Raw genomic sequence first — 19,333 nt, 5'->3', positions numbered from 1 at the left:
ACTGCTGGGGCGCGGGGGCCGGCGCGGCGGGACGCGAGGGAGCGCGAGCCCGGCGTGGGCGGCGGCGGCGGCGGCGGCGCGATGGAGGAGGACGACAGCTACGGTCAGTGCGGCCCCGCGGGGAGACGCTCCCTCCTCTGCTCCCTCTCTTCCCGGCCGGGCGCCCGGCGGCGCCTCGCGCTTCCCGGGAACACGGGTGGGGCGCGAGCCCGGGGGAGCACCGGGCGGCAGCCTCGGCGGGGCGGGGGCCGGAGGTCGCGGTGCCTGGTCTCCGGGGCAGGGAGCGGGCGTGCCGGCCGCTGTCACCGACGCGGGCCTGGGGGGCCCCGCGGACGCTCAGGTTCCTCCGCGCCTCCGTCTGCGTCCTGGGAGTTCCCGGCCCTTTTCTCGCAAGTTGTGTGCCCGGTCCACGTCTTTGTCTGAAACCAAAGTGACAAAACAGCAAATCCCTCCGAAGTGGACAGGCTTCCCCCGGGGGTTCCTGCCGCCAGGTTCCCCGGGGCCACGGTCGCCCGCGGGGTCCCGGCTCGTCACTGCTGCGTGGGACGCGGGCTGCTGGTCCGGACACCCGTCTGCGGAGCGCGCAGGTGCTGGGACGCGGAGCCGCGTTTGCGCCTCCGTCTGTGCGCGCAGACACGGCGGAGGAATCGCACCCCACGCGTGGCGGAAACTTGACAAACGCTAACAGTTCCCGGTTTTCCTTCAGCCAGCCTTACCGTCAAGTCTGTGGGCCAACAGCGAGGGTTGTCCCCCTGCAAATAGCTGGAAACGGCAGGCGTTGCCAAAGATTATTTCAAATGCTGTAGTCAACTTATGAACATTTTATTCGTGAGGAATTTGAGAAAGGATGGCAAATGGAACAAATGGCGAATTTTTGTGGTTTGGTAGCAGAGGACAGATAGAGCAGAGTTTAAAATGCTTAGGCAGCTAAAGGGAACCCAGTCCTGGTTTAGTGACTAACGCAGGTTGATGTAGGTCTCCTGCTTGTTTGTAAGTAAGTCATTGAGAAACCGTGGACCGGCCCGAAGAGGTGGGTTTCTGGCCTGCAACTTGACCCTGAGCCCCAGACGGGACCCGCACAGCTGCTCTCAGGACTCATTCACAGCCTGAAGTCCAGAGCACGTTTGGGAGGGGTGCCCATCAGATGTCCCCTGGTTACCTTTCAAGTAAAAGCCGTGTGTGCTTTGTGTGTGTGTGTGTGTGATTGGAAAAAAAGAAATCACCCACGGCAGGTTCCACAGGATTCTGTCCATGAGAAACCTCATTCCATTTTGTCTGCTGTCTTCTCTGCCTTCTCTTGACATTTAATTTCTCTCAGATCCCAGTGTCCTGCCGGGCTTTCTTCTTGCCCTCTTCTGGTCTTACCTGCCAGGCGAGGCAGGACGCTGTTGGTCTGGTTGCTTTTAGTACAGTGATTTCTTTGCCACCAGGCATGACATGAATTCGTACTTGGAAGGGGGTAAAATAGAAGCAGGGTGTATGCCTTTCCTATGGTGTTGCTGTAACAGACAAGCATGAACGTGGCGGCCCAAAATGGATTATGTTGAAGTCCAAATTTGGCCTCACCGGGCTAAAGTCAAGGTGTGTGCGGGGCTGGGATGCGTTCAGAAAGGTTTTAGGGGAACATCTGTTTCATTGCCTTTTGCAGCTTCTCGAGGCCCCTCCATCTTCATAGCCAGTGGGTAACATCTTCTCATTTCTCGCTGACCTCTGCCCCTTCTAAGGACCCTTGTGATGCCATGGGACCCACCTGGATAATCAGTGTAAGGGTCCGCAACTGGATTCTGCAATGACAGTCTGCCTTTGCCACATAGAGTGACACATTCCCAGGTCCTGCGGACCAGGACAGGGACATGTTTGGGGGTCCTTGTTCTGCTGACCACACATAAAGATGGGGAAAAGGGTTATTCTTCTGTTTGATACATTTAAAAAAGTCAACTTCTTTGTATTTTGGAGAACCGGAAAGGTGGATTTAAGGAGGATCCCCCACCCACAGGTTCGCCACACAAAAAGTACCTGCTGGTTTAAGGTGCTCATATGAAGAATGAGATTCTGAGTTCTTTAAGGTTGGCCTCAGTTTCCAGAACTGCCCATTTCCCTCATAAGTTTTACAGAGAATTTACTTTGAGAGATACAACAGTGACTCAGATTCCATATTTCAAAAAGAAACTGTCTGCTAAGGACTCAGGAAGCACCTAAAATGCCCTGTTCACAGGCTCCTTCAGAACCTCCATGGTTTCAAGAGTCAGCTGGGCCGCAACCACTGTTTTTAACATAGTGTGTCTGGGGAGATGGGTTCTGATTTCCTAGCTGCCACTGTTGCATTAAAAAACTCTTTAGACCATAACTCACAATATGCTGAAGAAAGAGGCGACGACAGTGAGTTTTAGAGTTTTCCTGTTCAATTAAAGAAAATTTCAGAAACGCACCAGAAAACTCCACTGCATGCCCTTTGTTCTGTGTAGCCCCAGGAACTGCACCCCTGAGTTCGGAAGCCCTTCCTGCTGTAGACGCCCCTGTAATAGCTGGTTGTTTACACTGAGGTTCTTAGCTCACTAGACAGGTGCGACCTGGTTTCAACTACACAGGTAGAATAGTGTGCTGTGCTATGAAGGCGTGGGGCGGTGGGGGAAGAGTCACATAGTCACTTAAAGCTTATGTTTCTTTGAAAAAAATGTGGATTTAGTGATTTTCTAAAGGTTCAATTGACATTTTAAAAAAGATGTTCATATTGCCTTTGGCTGATTGGTCTTTATCTCCCTCAGTTTCTTCCTAAACACTGAAATAATTGGGAGGGTTTTTTTTAAGGGTCACATTACCTCCTTGTGAGATCACTGTACTTCCTGGGCTTCACCGCTCTCACTTGCAAAAGGAAGAGGTCTTTTGCCATCATAGGATATCCTGCCTAAGAAAAGGCTGTAACTCTGTTCCTCTTGGTGACTTCTGAACTTGAGCAGAGATTTTGAACCTGCAGTCTGCCTCTTAATGGCTCCTGCCTCTTAATGGAGCCCTTGGAAGTTGTACGTGAAAGTTGTTGTGAATGTGCCTTTTTGGAGGGTCCGTAGGTTGCGTTGCTTCTGATGCCAGGAAAGCTGCTGTCGAGGGTGCCGTGTCATCCTCTCTCAGGACCGGTTGTGAGGAGGTAGAGACTGGCAGGGTCATCCAGTAGTAACACTGCAAATCGTGGATGTACCACAGCGATGACAAAATAATCCAATTTCTGAACATGATTCTTAAAATTGTCGAAGTCACGGTACCGGTCAAGGCCTTTACTTCTCAAGCTCAGCTTCGACTCCTCTCGCTTTTTGTTAGCTTCAGACCTATCCCTGTTCGGCGGCGAGGGAGAATTGGCCTTTCAGAAAGAAGCTTCTGTGAGGAGTGGAGATGTGATCCCCCGGGGAAGGGGCAAACGGGTCCGCCAGCGGAGGACAAACAGGTGTGGGCAGGGGCGTGCATGGGCACTGCGGTGGGATGGTGGGTGGGGGCCCCTGTGCTCAGGGGACATTTGCTGGTTCACTGAGTCTGTGCCTTCAGAACGAGCGTGGGGCCTGGAACCCAACAGAAGCAGCTCAGCAACTGTTGAGGGCATGATAGGTTGAACCAGGTTCCATGTGGCAAAAGTTGATATTCAGGGACCTTGAGTTCTTGTCTTCAACTCTCCACCCCAACCGGAAACAGGAACACTTTTCTGTATCTGTTTGACCCTGGGCCAAACTAACTTTCTTTGTGTTTCTGTCATATTGATGACTCTCATTGTTCTCAAATTTAATTATACACGTAATGATTTGCCTTTATTGAAAAGAATACAATTACGTGAACTCGGCTTTCTTAGAAAATCTGGAACATATAAGGTTACCATACTTACGTATTTTGTGGTCTTTAAGGTAGATTTCCAGGGGTGACATTAACTTGCTGGAGGGTATAAACAGTTGTAGAATTCTTGATGCATGGTGCCAGTTTGCTTTCCAGTGTACCCTATTCTTAGCGATGTATGGGGGTACATGTTCCATCATCATTGCAAATGTGTCATTGGTGAGGATTAGCATTTGAAAGCTTTTTTTTTTTTTTTTTTAACCAATTTAGTGGTTACAAAATGGTACTTCATAAAATCTGTTGATGACTAGCGAGGTTGAAAACTTTTTTTTTTTTTTTTTTTTTTTTTTTTTTTTTTGCTTATTGGTGTTATTATGACCTGGCTATTCAAGTGGGATGATGGTTTCTTAATTTACTTAACTGAGATTAACCTTTTTTTTTATGGGCTTTATCTAATCAAGTGATTTATGTTTTTCTCTCTGGTATTTTAAGAATGGAGAAACATACATATTCATTCTGAGGTTTGGGTCAGCTTTTGACCAATTGTAGTAGTCACTTATTTACCTTGCCTGAATTTTTCTGTTAAAGATTGAAGATCTCTCCAGCCATGTATTGTCTTCTGGTTACATATAAAACGTTTCTTTTAGAGTAGAAATCCTGAGTTAAGTAGCTCCTATCTGTCTGGGTTGTAAAGATAACTAGTTCAGTCTGTGGGGTCTGAAGGCCTGCTCCTGCTCCTTTCTAAATGTCCCCGATATTCATCAAAACAGTGTTGCCCACTAGGTCTTTTTCTGGTATATTTCTTGCATTCAAGGTCAGGTGGCTCTATGGTGAGAACCCGAGGAATGCCTTCTGGGTTCAAGGGTGAGAACAAACATGTAGGTCAGTCCGTGGGGGAGGAGGGAGGAGACCCAGGTGAGGCGGAGTCTGCTCTCCTGAGGGCCTCTCCGCCCTTTCCTGCTTCCCCCCACCCCCCAACCTGTCCATTTGTTGCAGTTGCCACACGGCTTCCTGAGTGTCTCTAATGATTGTTGCTTAGTTTCAGTTGCAATAATAGAGGCATGGAGGAGGTGGAAGATTATTTAGAAATGTTCAAGAAGTGAACAGCACAGCCTCTGAAAGTGCTGCTAACACTGGTTTGCTCCTCTCTGCGACAATGCAATATAGGTTGACGGGCTGCTGGCGATTTCTGTCCCTCGTTATCTCAGCCAGTGTCATACTGTCTTTCTGCTTTGGCGATAGTGACATGGGTCTTAGCTGCTTTCTGTGACACCTGACTCCTTTAGTAGGGGTCAGGATATTACCTTGCAGTGTGAGTCTTTTCATGTTTTCCACTTTTTTTTTTTTTTTTTTTTTTGGTTTTCTGTTTCAGAAGCATACCTTTATCTGCCTTTATCACAGTCCATATTGTAATTACTAATGTTGGATGTGAATGATACAGTCGGTTTCCTGCTATTTAAAAAAAACTGGCCTGGGGGTGGCTGGTTAGCGCAGTTGGTTAGAGGGTGGTGCTAGTAATAGCAAGGTTCCATCCCTGCACGGGCCACTGTGAGCTGTGCCCTCCTTAAAAAGAAAAAGATTCACTAACAATTGTCACCCCAATACATTAAAAATACATGCATACATACATACATACATACATACATACATAAAAAGAATATAAAAATGTAAATACTGCCCCTCCAGTAGTACTGCTGTCACAGGTTTGGGTTCTGTGAGCAGTTTGTCGGCCGTTTTAGCAGCCACTCCCCATCACACGGCTCCTGCTGCCACGGATGCTTTGAGCCCAGGAGAGTGGACGTGGCAGGTTGTACACGAAATCTCAGGTATAACAGAGGAGAGCAGTCCTACCTGGAGTTGGGGTGGAACTGGGTTGGGCAGCGGAAAGGTCACAGAAGAGCTGTGACCTTAAGAAAAGGAGCTGGTGCTACCGAGGGGAATATGGCACAGAAATAATTTCAGGCGAGAGAAGGACCAGAGGCCAGGGGTATGGAGTAACGGGGCCCTGGGATCAGGCCGTGGGCTGAGTGGTTCTGTGTGGCCGGGGAGGTGGAGGCAGGAGGCCAGAGGCAGGGCTGTAGGAGGCGGGCACAAAGCCCCAGAGACTTCCGTGTGTTGGCAGGGACTTGATTCTCTGGGCCACGGTGATTATTTTGCATTTTAGAAACATGCTTCTGACTGTGTAGTTCAGGTGCGCAGTAGGGAGAGCCACCGGGGCTGTTGCCGCCGCGCAGGTGAGGTTATGGTGGGGGCCTGCCTCAAGGCAGTAGGAGTGGGAGAAAGGACAGAGGACCTGCCAGGTGGGTGAAGGACCTGAAATCCGTAGGATTTGGTACCAGGGTTCCAGAGGGGCGTAGCATTGAAGGGAGATAAAGGAAGCAGGCTTCCGGAGGTTGGTCTCAGGGTCACGGCTTGGAGGGTTCCCAGAGCGTCAGGCGTTGGGCACAGGAACTCGGCTTCGGACACACTGAGTGGAGTTTTGAGGGACTTACAGACCGTGGACCGGGAGAGGTTCATTAGGCTTTTGAGTTTGGAACTGGAACTCCAGAAGTTCTCACACGGGAGTGGAGGTGGCAGCTGGTGAGGGGTGCTGTCATGGCTGATGGAGGAGCAGGCCCAGGGCATCATCTTGGGCAGGCCACCACGGAGGGGAAGCTGGGCAGAGAAAGAGGCCCGGAAAGGAGACTGCAGGCCAATCCACGCCTTAATCTTCCAGGGAACTAGACCGAAAATGGGCAGAGAGGGAGCAGCTAGAAGACGATGAGACGAGAGACTTGTTTGTAAGCTGGGGACACTGAAGACTGTCTGTAGACCCTTTTTTATAGACATTTGAAAGCCCCACTGAACCAGCCTTGAGTTACAGTACCCGTCGGCTGTGCTGTAAATCCAGGGGGCCCGCTCCTGTTTCCCCGGGTCTGTCTGGGCCTCTGTGCACAACAGCTGCCCGGCTGCATGCGTTTCCACAAGCTGTGAGCTCAAGTTCCTGTGTCTCGTGTTCTCTGCTTCCCTGAAGTACAGCTCCCCACAGCCCTCGGAACTGGAATTAGCTGTGTTCTTGACTTTCTGCTGCCTGCTGGGCATTTCCTTTGGGTACTTGACTGCGTCCTCATCTCAGATTGAGCTGTCTGCAGGCATCCTGCCCCCTCCATTCTGGTCTTCCCTCCAGACTCTCCTGGTTTTTAAAAACTTTTATCACCATTTACGTATCACCCCAGTTATTCAGCCTGAAAAAAACATTCGATCCCTTTCAGTTTCTTTCTGTCTAAATTGTTTCCCACATATAAAATCCGTCTGTCTATTCAACCTTCTTTTCATTATCTTCTTTTTGTGTCTGGGTGTTTGCTTGATTCTGGGGCTGTAAGAGTTTTAAAATGCAGGCCCTGCTTTCAAGAAGCTCACAGTGTAGGGGGATTGACAAGTTGAAAATGTTCAAGAATACACAGCAGAGTCCCTGCTGGAGGTGGACAGAGGTGCTGTGGGGACCTGGAGAATGCCAGTTCTCAGAGTTTCAGGGAAGAGACACTTTTACGTAAACAGCCCGACTATGGGATCAGATGGGCTGGCCGGCCAGAGCAGGGTTCCCACCGCTGCTCCTGCCGTGGGGTGAACTGCTGGCTGGGCACTGAGCGCCCTGCTGAGCGGTTTTCATCTGTTCTCATTTGGTCCTCACAGGAACGCTGTAGGGGAGACACAGCATGCCCGCTCACGGGTGAGGAACTCGACATGTGAGACGTATTTGTGTAAAGTGACCTGGCTGCTTGGCAGGGGAGCGGGCAGGGGGACCAGATTCCTCGGGCTGCGGCGCCCACGCTCCAATCACTTCTGCTCGTTCTTATCCCATTGTTCCCCCGCCCCGTGTCCTATACTTTTCTGTACTTGATGTACTTTTTATAACTTTGTTGTTCTCCTGAATTGGGGTACAGTCTTGGTAGAGTTGGAACGGTCTCGGGCTACCATGTCTTGGTAGAGTTAAAGTAGTTTTCTGGTTAACCTATGTTACGGGGTATTAAATAGGTTTGTATGGAAAGCGCCAGGTGTTAATCTTAGGGTTGTGACTTGAGAGTCTGCAGGGCGCTGCCGTAAAGCCAGCTCCTCGCCCTTCTTCTGTCGGGCAGTACTGGTCGAGACGTGGACCTTTCCTCCCCTGGCATCTGGTCAGCTGGGGTTGGGACAGCAGGACTTACACGTCTGCCTGGCCTTTGGTGACCCCCTGGAGCCAGACACATTTTGTGGTTGGGCGACCAGGGTTTGTAGGAGAAATGCAGGTAAGCAGGTAGAGGTTGATGTTAGAAACCCTGCCTCTCGTCAGCCCGTGCTGAGGGCTGCCTGTGGGCATCACATGGACCTTTCACGTCACACCTTGCCTTTTCAGCCTTTGTGACGACGTATAAGAGGCTAGTGAAAGAAGGGACTCCCCAGAGAAGCAGAGAACGCTGGGGAAGAGTCGTCTTTCCTCAGGGGAATGAGTGTCTTGCAGCATCTTCCTGCTCAGGCTCTGACTTTGCAGCCTTGTCTCCGGTCAGGAGAGGCTGGGTGTTGAACGTGGCCTCATCAGGACACTGTCCCCTGTGGGGTCACTGAGGATTCTGAGACGAGATTTCAGCTTTGTGGGTTCAGAAACAGACTTTGGGGCCTAAATTCATTCCTGGTGAGGGAGAATGCCGATTTATTACTGTGTTCGAAGGAGGTTTTAACACCAGGCTTTGGTCGCTGGGCTGCTCTCAGCCCCGCTGTGGCAGCACCTGCAAGAGGACGGGTTCAGGACCCGCAGGGAGCTGGGACAGCCTCCTGGTGTTCACCACCTGCGGCCCCCACCCGACTCTGTGTCAGGGAGACCTGAGGACGTGCAGTGGCCTTGGAGCCGCTTCTCAGTGCCCTGGGCCCTGCGTTTGGAGTTGAAGCCCTCCCGGCTGACGTGGTGGCCTGTCAAGTCAGGCTCGTTCTCCATGGTGACATGTCCTGATTGTGGAGGGCGTGACCTCTTCAGCCTGTTCAGTAACTCTGACAAAGACTTCAGCGGTTTCCCCGTGTGTCCGGACAAAACATGGAGGAAGCGATCAAGTATACGGTGATGGAAGGAGAACTGACTCTGGGTGGTGAACACACAATGGGATTTATAGATGATGTAGTACAGAATTGTACACCTGAAATCTGTGTAACTTTACTAACAATTGTCACCCCAATAAATCTAATTAATTAAAAAACCAACAACAACAACAACAAAAAAAAAAAAACATGGAGGAAGCGAAATTCTGAAGAGCGTCCTGGGACTGGAATGGAAAGTTTGTTGTCGGCACTTACAGTCTCCCCGTAGGAATGGGGTTCCAGCCTGCACTGTTCTAACTGCAGAAGGAACCCCTCGCTGGCTGTGTGCGCACAGGAGGGTTCCTGTGAGGCCCTGGTGCTGCAGCCCCCCCACCCCCCCCAGGCACGCCCGCCCCCCCAGACCTCCCTCTCATGGTTAATCCCTCACCCGCTTTTGCTCCAATTCCCCCTCTCCCAGGGGGCCTTACCCAGATCGCCCAACTCTTTAAGCCACCGGGGCGCCCCTCTCCTCACCTGCCCCCCACCCTGCTGGGCTCCCCTTAGCACTAACTGCTACAGCTGGTTTCTGCAGCTCAGATGGGAGCTCACAAGGGAAGGGGTCTTCGTCCTTGTCATCAGAGGAAGCCCAGAGGACTGCAGGTGGCCCTGACCCCGCGGGCTCTGAGTTTGTGAATGACTTTTGTTAAACCCGTACTCCCCCCCCCCCACGCCCCCGTCTGCTTCTGATGGGGAAACTGAGGTCATTGGGGTCGCTCCTGTCAGCTGCTGAGTTGCAGTTGAAATTGGGATTTAGCCCTCTTGCCTCATGGTTTGATGTCCCATTTCAGTCTGGTGTTTTGTGGTTTATTTGGGGGCTTGGTTTTTGCTGCAGCTGGTTGTGGTACTAACCGGTTAGGAAGTCCCTCACCGTTGACTTGAGGGAGGGTCATGGGGACACGTTCCGTGATGCAGAGATTTCAGTACAAATGTTAAAAGGGACATTAGATGACAGGTAGGCTTATTCTGTTCCTGACAGGTGATGGCAAAGAAGTCTGTTAAGGGACTAATACAGCCTGCAGTGAGGTGCTGTGTGGTGTGTCTGCTTTATTCTGGGGGGTATTTGACAAATGTATGGGTCTTAAAAATAATTAAAAAGTGGTCATTGGTTGTTTTCGTGATGAACAAACTCATCGGGCACCCGGACCTCTTGTTAGAATGGCACTTTGACGCGGGCTCTTTTTTGGGGTGCCTGTGCTCCTCTCCGCTGCTGTGACTGCCACACATTCAGGGCTTCAACAGCACAGCGGACGTCTTTACTGTTCTGGGGGTCGCCAGTCAGGAATGGGTCTCACAGCTAAAATCAAGGTGTCGGCAGGGCCGGCCCCCTCGGAGGCTCTGCGGAGAATCTGTGTCCTTATGTCTTCCCCCACCCCGAGGCCACCACACCCCTGGGCTCGTGGCGCCCTTCCATCTTGGATGCCTCACGTCTCTTTCTCTGACGTGGACACTCCTGCCTCCCGTTCGGAGTGGAAGGACCCTGTGGGGACGCCGGGCGCATGGGACAGTCCAGGGTGATTGCCCATCTCTAGGTCAGGACAACTTCAGTTCCACCCGCACCTGCTGCCTCCGCCATGGGGTTGAACAGACCCACGCGTCCTTGGGGTCAGGATGTGGACATCTTCCCAGGCCGGCTGGTGTTCTGCTGACTGTGTGCACCTTGTGCTTTTGTCCCGAGCACGTTTGTGTCCTCACAGGACAGTTTAGTGTTTGGTGCATCGTCTCTCTTCCTGAGGAAACATTCCATGTGGATACTAAGCTCAGGCTCACAGAACCCGCCGGCTTTGTCTGGTGCAGCATATCTGGTTCTAGAAGAACGTTACCCATTCAGAGGCAGGAGAAGGCGTGTGCAGAGCAGCAGGGCGGCGACCCACACATCCTGTTTCTGTCCTCAGCACCCTGTTTGTCATCAGATGACTAGAACACAATGTCTTCGGTCGGAAGTCCGCCTCGTTGCTGCCGTTTCTGAGGAATGTGGTACTTGCTTTGATAGTAAAGAGAATTTTTCCTGGTTTTAGGCAGTGGAAACATCCCGGAACAGGGGAGCTGGATGGGAGAAGGAGCCCATTATTCTAGAAGGAGATACTGGCAGGATACTGTCCAGTGATGATTTTCCCAGATGGCCGCCTTTTGTCCTCATGTCACGTGACGGACAGCTCCGTGTTGGAGGAAGCAGGCTAGGTGCCGTCACTTTTTCACAATTCTGTGTTACATGCTCCTTTGATTTAATTTTTACCCTGAATACATTTCAGGGATACAAAACCGAGTTTTTGGCTAAACACTACTGTTCTTTCCTTTTTCTGATATTGCTGTAATCTCCCATTTTCTTAAACACATAAATATGTGTATACATAGCATTCTGATAAGAGGAATTTAAACTTCTACTTTTAAAACATTACAAAAGCAACACATCCTCATAGTAAAAAATCAATTGGTGGAGAAAACATTAGAGTTAAAAGTTCCTTTTGATTTTTAAAATGGTTTTAATAGGTTCCAGGAAGTTGGAGCAGTTTCGGTTCTCTGTGTTATCTCCAAGGTCAGTTGATCTCCACACCAAAATAGGTTCCACATCCCCCAGTTCCAGCCTGGAACTGTCCCTGTGAGACTTAGTTACGCTTGGAGAGCCGCAGCCTGGACCAAACCAGAACCTCAGAACCATCTGGACCCAAAAGCCTGGGAAGCACAGGTGTGCAGAGACGTTCACTGCAGCATTGCTACCTGTGAGCGGGGACAGATGCAGCTACAGGAATCAGGACGTGGGAACCGCTCACATTGGTATTTTATCAATTCACATTGGATGTGCAAAGAAAAACCCCTATAACCTTCATAAGGATTCAAACCAAACACTGAAACCAAAACTAAACTGTGGCCTGGGGAGCAGGCAGAGTGGAAGGGGGATGGGCAGGGAGACCTTACAGTTTTTACAGATGAGTGTGGAGGTTGCAAAGATAAATATTAGAGTCTGTCTTCTTGGCAATAAAAATGATGGTGACTAAATAATGGTTATAGTTGGGATGAATATTGATTTCAGGAGTTGATGTCATCAGACTTATTCGGTATCTGTGTAGAGTTACTTTTTAAATTAGGTTTAAAAATCTTAAGATCTGTTGTGGGATGTTTGTTTGCTTTGGAAAAAAGTGTTTTAAGCTAGTAAAATGCCATTGCATTCTCTGTTGAACTGCAAAACCCAGCTATTAGGATGAGGCTAGAGTTAAAACAGCAGTGGTCAAAAAGGGAATTAAGTAGTCCCCGAGTGTTTAGCTTTTATACATGCAGATTTGTAAAATAAGCGTGTTTTCCGGGCCCAGATGGGTACCTTTTGTCGTTGGAGTAGTCAGGTGCCCCAGGCAGATGGACGTACAGAAGTGGTTTGTTTAACCTACTTGTCTGAAGCCTGCAATCTAGTAAACTGGGATTAGAAAGCCGGCTCCCATACCTGGCTGATCTGCTGTATCACCTGGGTGAGCTTTTTTTTAAGAAGAAGTTTACTCTGAAGTCCCACTCTAGCCATACCTGATGGCCCAGCATCCTCCGGGGTTAGGATCCAAGAATGAACAAAGAGCGAACGAATGAAAAAAACGAACAAATGAAGAAACAAATACATGAATACACGTATTTTCAAAGGTCCTGAGTTTGAGAAGCCCAGTGGTAGAAGGCCCAGCTCAGGAACCTCTCACCGGCCCTGCTGGGGGCCACGTTGCACAGCCCTGGCCTTGGTCGGCCTGGCCGGAGATGGTTCCCTTCATCCCTTCATTTCCGGTGTTGATTGTATGAAATGACGGTGTGAGGATTTGTGTGTTCAGGATGGTAGGAAGGGCTGGCTGAGCGTAACATGCATTTCTCCAGCTGTAACCGCCTAATTGATGTGGTTTTGCTCTAGGCCATTCAGAATTCCCCTTAGACGGTTTTTGAGCTTGGAAGCAGGGATTTTTTTTAAGAAGAGACTCAGCACATCAAAGAAGCAAAGAAATAACCGAGCTTGTTTTCTTTGTTTGTATTTTTAATAACTCCTATTATAACTACCAAGTTTATCTACGTCCCCCTGTCAGCTTCCCTAAGAGTCTATAGAGTTGGTGTTTGTTCCTTTTAGAAGACACCTGCCCTTGTGTCACTCTGTTGCTAGGCAGCCCTGGACAGGTGCCATCTTCGAGCCGTGACCTGTACAGCATAGGAAATGACCAAAAAGATTCTTCCCCTTCCCCATCCCCGCTTGGGACTGCTCTGCCACGGGCCGACCTGCGGAAGAAGCGAGGCCCGCTCACCTGGCCCGGGGTGTCTTCTCAGGCAGGAGTCTTCTCCTCAGGGGCTGTTGGTGATCGTCGGAAAATTAAGCCACTTGAGGTGGCGTGCTAGGATTGGCTGCAGTTGTGTCTGTCCTTCTTACTTTAGCACTTGGCAAACTTTGAAACAATGAGTAGTATGAAAATCTTCCAAACACATGCGCAGGAGAGGGAAGGGTGTCGTGAAGCCCCACGGAGCCGTCACCGTGGCCATTGTGGTGGAATTTCCTTTCAGTCTTTTTTTCTGTGCCTATTCCTACCTGTTCACCTGTCCAGTACGTTTTGGAAATTGTAGGCGTAATGAACGGATTCAGTTCAATTTCAGAATAAAAAAATAAAAAAATAGTTCCAGTCATTTTGTGGAATGTTTTGTAGGATTTTTTTTGTTTGTTTTTTTTAACACATGTATTTTTCTTTGCCATTAAATTTTGTCATGGCCAGTTTTTTGGTGGCATCTGTCGGGGAAGGAGCCCGTCGTCACAGGACAGCAGGAGGAGGGGACCTCACGGGAGAGGAAGGAGGGCTGCCGCCTCTCCACAGCTCCCCAGGGGCTGGAAGCAGGTAGCGAAACTCACTGGGTCAGAACCACACGGTTCATCAACCGTGTAGCACAGCACACGGTGTAGCACAGCACACGTGTAGCACAGCACACGTGTAGCACAGCACACGGTGTAGCACAGCACACGTGTAGCACAGCACACGGTGTAGCACAGCAGACAACGGGCTCAGCCCTGGAGTGCAGCCTCCCCTCACCGCCTCACCGCCGTCCCGCCGCTGTGACATGATGGGCCCAGACGATGGCCACGCTTGAATTGGGTTGGTCTGCAGCTGAGGAGCCAAGGACCAAGGGCTGGTACCTTCCACGGCAGCAGATCAGCCAGGCCCCTCCCCTGGGGGCCAGCAAGTGGTGCTGTGTGGTCTCCTTGACCAACCAGATGTGACAGAAAGATGTGTGGGTGCTGGGCCCGCAGCAGCCTGTCTGCCACACGCAGCAGACACAGGTGCACCGCCATTTAATTAAACGTTCTCTGCTGTCAGTTACTTAGAAGTTTCCACTTTGTTCCTGTAACAGATAACCCAGTAACATTACTGCTGGCAAGACTTTGCACACGTTTCTGATTGTTTTCTTACGTCGATTCCTGGAAGAGGAATCTGGGGGTCATTGAGTTCAACTTTTTATTTTTAATCTTGCTGTGCACTGCTGAATTTTCCAGAGAGTTCCATCCATTTACCTTCCACACTAGTGGAAGGTATTAACAAGTTCCTGATGGTGTTTGTTAATTTACCCTTCCCAACACCGAATTGTTTTTAATCACTTAGCTTTTTGATACAACTTTTAAATATGTTTTCCCTCTCTTTTCTCATTGTTGGTGAGGTGAGCTTTGGCTGTTCTAAGACCTGCCTGCTGTCGTGTGAGTCAGGATGGGGAAGTTACAGCAGCTGCTTTCCCCGGTCAGTTTTTGGTCACTGGTTCAGCAGATAGTTTTGAATGCCTTCGTAGGAGCTGGACCCTTTCTGCAATCCAGACAGGAACCTTCTGTTCTGGATGGAAGAACTTTGACCTTTAACCAAGAGAAGGAGCTGGTTTCTCTGGATAGTGTGTGTTTCATCCATTTTATTTTTCTGCCGAGTTCAGATGAGGGTTTCTTAAGAGTTAGGTGAAGGTGAGAACTCGTTGTCTGCTTTCCACCTGTGGGTAATCGTAGTCTAGTTTTTGCCATGTTTGTTGGACACTGGCCAGCAGTTGACCTCTGTGTTCCTAACTTCTCAGCGTTTGTGTGTCACCTTGCAACCGACATGGGCTTTTCATAGATGTCTTCCCTAAAATGTGTTTAAGACTTTTGAAAGTGAGTATACATAAATCATGATTTAGTTCTGAAAAGAGGTTTTAAAATTCTTTCCTGTCAGGCTAGGGGGACAGTGCCTGTTCAGGGACATCCTGGTTGAAAGGAGTCACACTTGACTGCTAACATTGCCTTTTAATACGCTTTCCAGAACGTGCTGTTACAGATCTTGCATTAGGCAGCCTTAGTTCTTACTCTGGCCATTTTGGGCCTTGGACACATCCTCCGTCTTCTCAAGGGTACAGAACGGGGTGATGACACAGTCAGATCTGAGTCTCGGTCATTGTGAAGGGTCCACTGAGGTGCTCCCTGCACAGCAGTTGGGGGGTCGACACGTGGCAGGTACATGGGGAGTCGGCAGCGAGGGCCACAACAGACACTCTCGAGGGCCGGGGAGCCTCTAAGATGCCAACAGGGATGTTTAAACATCAGTGGTGGTGGCAGGTCCATTCATACCTGTTTACCTGTTTGCTACAAACTGGACAGGTTCCCCCTCGTAGGTTTTAAAAATTAACTTTATGAAGGTATAATTTGCATAGAATAAACTGTATCCATCCAGTGTACAATTTGATGAGCTGTATTTGACTGACTTGTACACCAGTAAAACCATCACATTCACGCTGCAGAACCCTGGCATTGTCCCCCAAAGAGGCTTCACGTCCACTTGCAGCCCAGCCCACGGCAGGTACCCCGCTGAGGTGCTTTGTGTCACCCTAGGTTCCCGGCCAGTGTCCCCAGAATTTTACACAGACGGGGCCATACACTGCAGTGCGTTCTCTGTGCCCGGCCCCGTCTGCATGCAGCGTGTGAGACCGTCGTCGGGGCTGTCGTGTGGGTCACCCCTCCTTGCTGAGCGGCACTCCTTCCCCTGTCTGGATAAACTGTGTTACTTAGCTATCCACCTGTCATGGAAATGGAGGTCGTTTCCAGTTTGGGCCATTGTGAATAAAGCTGCTGTGTGTGTCCTTCACAAGTCGTGTGGGTGTGTTCATTTCTCCAGGTTAACACCTGCGAGTGGATCAGCTGGGTCGTATGGCAGGGATTTTCTTCTCCCCGTAAAAATGTTAGATTACATGTAAAATGTAATAGAGGTATAAGGAATGGTATGCACAAGTGGTATGTAACTAGTTTTAAAATAAGTCTTTTAAAAAGCTTTTATTTAATGGAAGTATGATATGCGAACCGGCTAAAGAATGTTTAAGTATGTTATTTTGCATCAATCAAAAAGAAAATCTGGATTTACCTGAAAAAAAAGTGACATAAAACTTGAAGCAGTCACAAACTGAATGAAAAAAAATCTTTTTTTCTGTTCTTGGAGTAAAAGTCATAATTTTGTATAGTCGTGCCTCGGTGTTTGAACGTCTCTGTTGACGAACATTTCAGTTGACGAACATTTCAGTTGACGAACACCGTAAACCCAGAAGTAAACGCTTCGGTTTTCGAACACGCCTCGGAAGTCGAACATGTCACGCGGCTTCTCTGAGTGCAAGACCCTCAGGCCTAGCTGTCGGCCGTTTTCGGAACGTTTCAGAACTCGAACGGTCTTCCGGACGGATTATGCCTGGAAACTGAGGTACCACTGTACTTCCTTAAATAGGAGTGAAAACTTCATGCAAAAATGTTGAAGTATAAATTCTCACGGGTGGACAGATCCACCTAAGAGCACTGCAGAAATCAGGGGAGATGCTGTAGTGGCCTTCTGGAAAGTTCTGTCCACATCACGTGCCTCCTGCTCCTGCGCGTCCCCTATTCAGAGTTTGTCTGAGTGAGCGTCGCTTGGTAGCTTGTGGCTTTTGTCCATGACACTTGTGAGGCAGCCTGAACGGTCGCTTTGTTCCCAGAGTGTGGCTGGCTGGAGGATGGGAACCCTTTCGTGTCATCAGCGGGCATTTGCCACCGACTGGGTTAATACACCACTGCCACCCATGGGGGGTGGGGAGAACTTCATATATTTTTTAAAGGGAGTTTTCTAAAACAGCATTTTAGAACAATACTGTTGTTGAGGGGTTTTTGGAGTTTGAACTACCAGGTAGATGATGTTCTACTTCAGAATTAAGGTATTAATTAAGTGTTTTTCTAAAGAATTAGTGATTTTTGTCCCCAGACGAATTAGGTGGTAGGAGTTAAAAGTAATTTAACCTAGTTTAAAGTTGAGGACATTGGTCTTTTCATAATTGCCGCGTGGTAAGTCACCTATTTAGTCCACTTAGTGCCCACCTTATTCTGTATTGTGTTCTATTCTCATTGTTACTGCTTCATCGTGTCTGTGGTCTCCTCGGGCCAGATTCCCACGAGGTTAACAAGGCGTGCTGGCAGGCATCTCGGGTCCTTTATTTACGTCTGTCAGCCTTTGGGGTGGGACGAGATGTCCTCACGTGCCTGGTGACCCGGGTCATGGGCATCAGAGATTTGGGGAAAGGGAGAGCAAATGTGTGTGGGGGAGATTTGGTAACCCCTGAGTACACGCTTCTCAGGGTGTTCTTGCATGTTTTGCTCCCCAGCCGAGGTCACCCGTGACTTTGGCAGAACCGCTTTGTACTAAACTAACAGGAAGTTTCCTGTTCCGTCACTGCCTGTATATGGCTTTGTAGTACATGGCTTTGCATTGGATCAGGCAGTTACACGGTCAATATGAAATTTACAGCCATGCTGTTGTAAGAGGCTGGCGACGTTGTTCCCACTTACTTGGTCAGAGTTACAAACTAATTATGTGCTTTCGCAGGTTCTTTTGTCCATTGTTTATCTTCACAGTCCCGAAACCAGTTAATTGATGATATTTTCCTCCAATTAAATACTTTTTGAAGGTAATTTCTATGAAAATCATTATGAAATGCATGTGATAAAGCTCTTTACAGTGGTAGAGAGCGATCAATGAAATTTCTTTCTTTCCCTTCCGTGTTCTGAACCCCTGGAAACAGAAAGGGGTCGGTCGGAAGGCGGGGCTCACTGTCAGGTTCAGACCTGGTGAGGAAGGGACCTCAGCCACGGGCCCCGGTTGCGAGTTTGTAAAGTGGGTCCAGTTCCTCCCTGTTTCTTCCCCGATAATAGGATCTCTTGAACATTTCGGATTATCGTTCGATGTAACCAATAGTTTTAAGTACCGCCTGTCCTCTGGTGTCCCCCGGATTTATACGGCCGGTCCTCCTCATTATTGGTGGATCCCGTGCGAACTCCTGCAGGGCAGTGAAAAGTGTTGAGTGGCCGCCGCAGGTTCACAGGCGGCCCTGCCTTCTGCCGTAGACAGGGGCCGTTAGCACTCAGCGCCACGTTCTGTGCCTCTTGTTGGTAATGGCTGTTTAAAACGGCCCCCAGTGAGTGTTGAAGTGCTGCCTGGTGTCCCCAAGTCCAGGAAGGTATTGATGTCACCCACGGAGAAAGCACGTGTGTCAGATGAGTTTCCTTCAGGTGTACGTTCAGTCTCAGTGAGGGAACAGACGATAAGGTGTCCGTAACCAGAAACACACCTAACGCAAGCTTCTGTGCTGACGTGTTGAGGACCTGTTGCGATCAGGGTCCCGCGGGCCCCTCACCCTCTATCTATCCTGGGAACGCTGGTTCAGTGGTGGCCAGTTGGGCGTTAGCAGTGACTTCCTAGGACATCACGGATCACGAGCTCTCCTCCTCGCCCTTCCGGCCCTGGGAGCTCACTGCCTCACTTGTCATCCCCCCGCCCCGGCCATCTGAAGCATCTCACACAGCAGAGCCTGATGTGCCCATGTCCTAGGAAATGGCATGGCCATCCGCCGCGGTGTACACCTCGAGTGCTGGGAAAGCAACCCCGACTCCTCTCTCTCTTGTCTTCCAAGTTCAGCTCAATAATACGCTCATTCTGCCTCCAAAACATGTTCTAAAGTCCTCTGCTTTTCTCCATCCCTACTGCTCCGGTGTGAATGCAGGCCTGCGGGATTCCCGCGGCTCCTGTTTCACGCTCCCCCTGTTGGGCATGTGGGAGACCATGCTGGTGCTTGATGAGTTGGCCCTTCTCAGGCTGAACCAGCGCAAACAGGCTGAGTTCGTGCAGTAAGCATTTGGTATCATTGTAGGAGCACTGGCGTTTCTGTGGGTAATGGTAGTAACTTCTGCAAACTGAAAACTGCTTCTGAACCTGATAGGAGTATTTGGGGGACCGGAAAAGAATGTTTTTAGGGAAAATAGAGATCTGAACAATAGTGTAAGTAAGAGCTTGAGGAAAATCTTGAAGAAACGCCCTTTTGAAAATAGGTTGTTAGTTTTCTTGTTTGTTTTGCTTTTTTTACTGAAATCACCTGCCTTCTAAAACAAGGAGATATTCTGTTTTAGACAACGCAGGGTTTC

The 19,333-nt window shown here is 49.6% G+C and overlaps 1 protein-coding gene across 1 annotated transcript in view; it reads left to right on the top strand.

The window, feature by feature from the left end:
- Positions 1 to 19,333, top strand: part of CYTH1 (cytohesin 1) — a 69,529-nt gene continuing 50,196 nt past the window's right edge. Inside the window, exon 1 of the mRNA XM_081027532.1 lies at positions 1 to 103. Coding sequence (XP_080883658.1) covers positions 82 to 103 — 22 coding nt within the window. The 5' untranslated portion in view covers positions 1 to 81. The remainder of the gene's footprint in view (positions 104 to 19,333) is intronic.

The sequence above is a fragment of the Rhinolophus hipposideros genome, assembly GCF_964194185.1.
Source record: "Rhinolophus hipposideros genome assembly, chromosome: 20".
Classification (NCBI taxonomy): domain Eukaryota; kingdom Metazoa; phylum Chordata; class Mammalia; order Chiroptera; family Rhinolophidae; genus Rhinolophus; species Rhinolophus hipposideros.
Note: the sequence above shows the minus strand (reverse complement) of the source record. Positions and strands in the feature narration are given on the sequence as shown.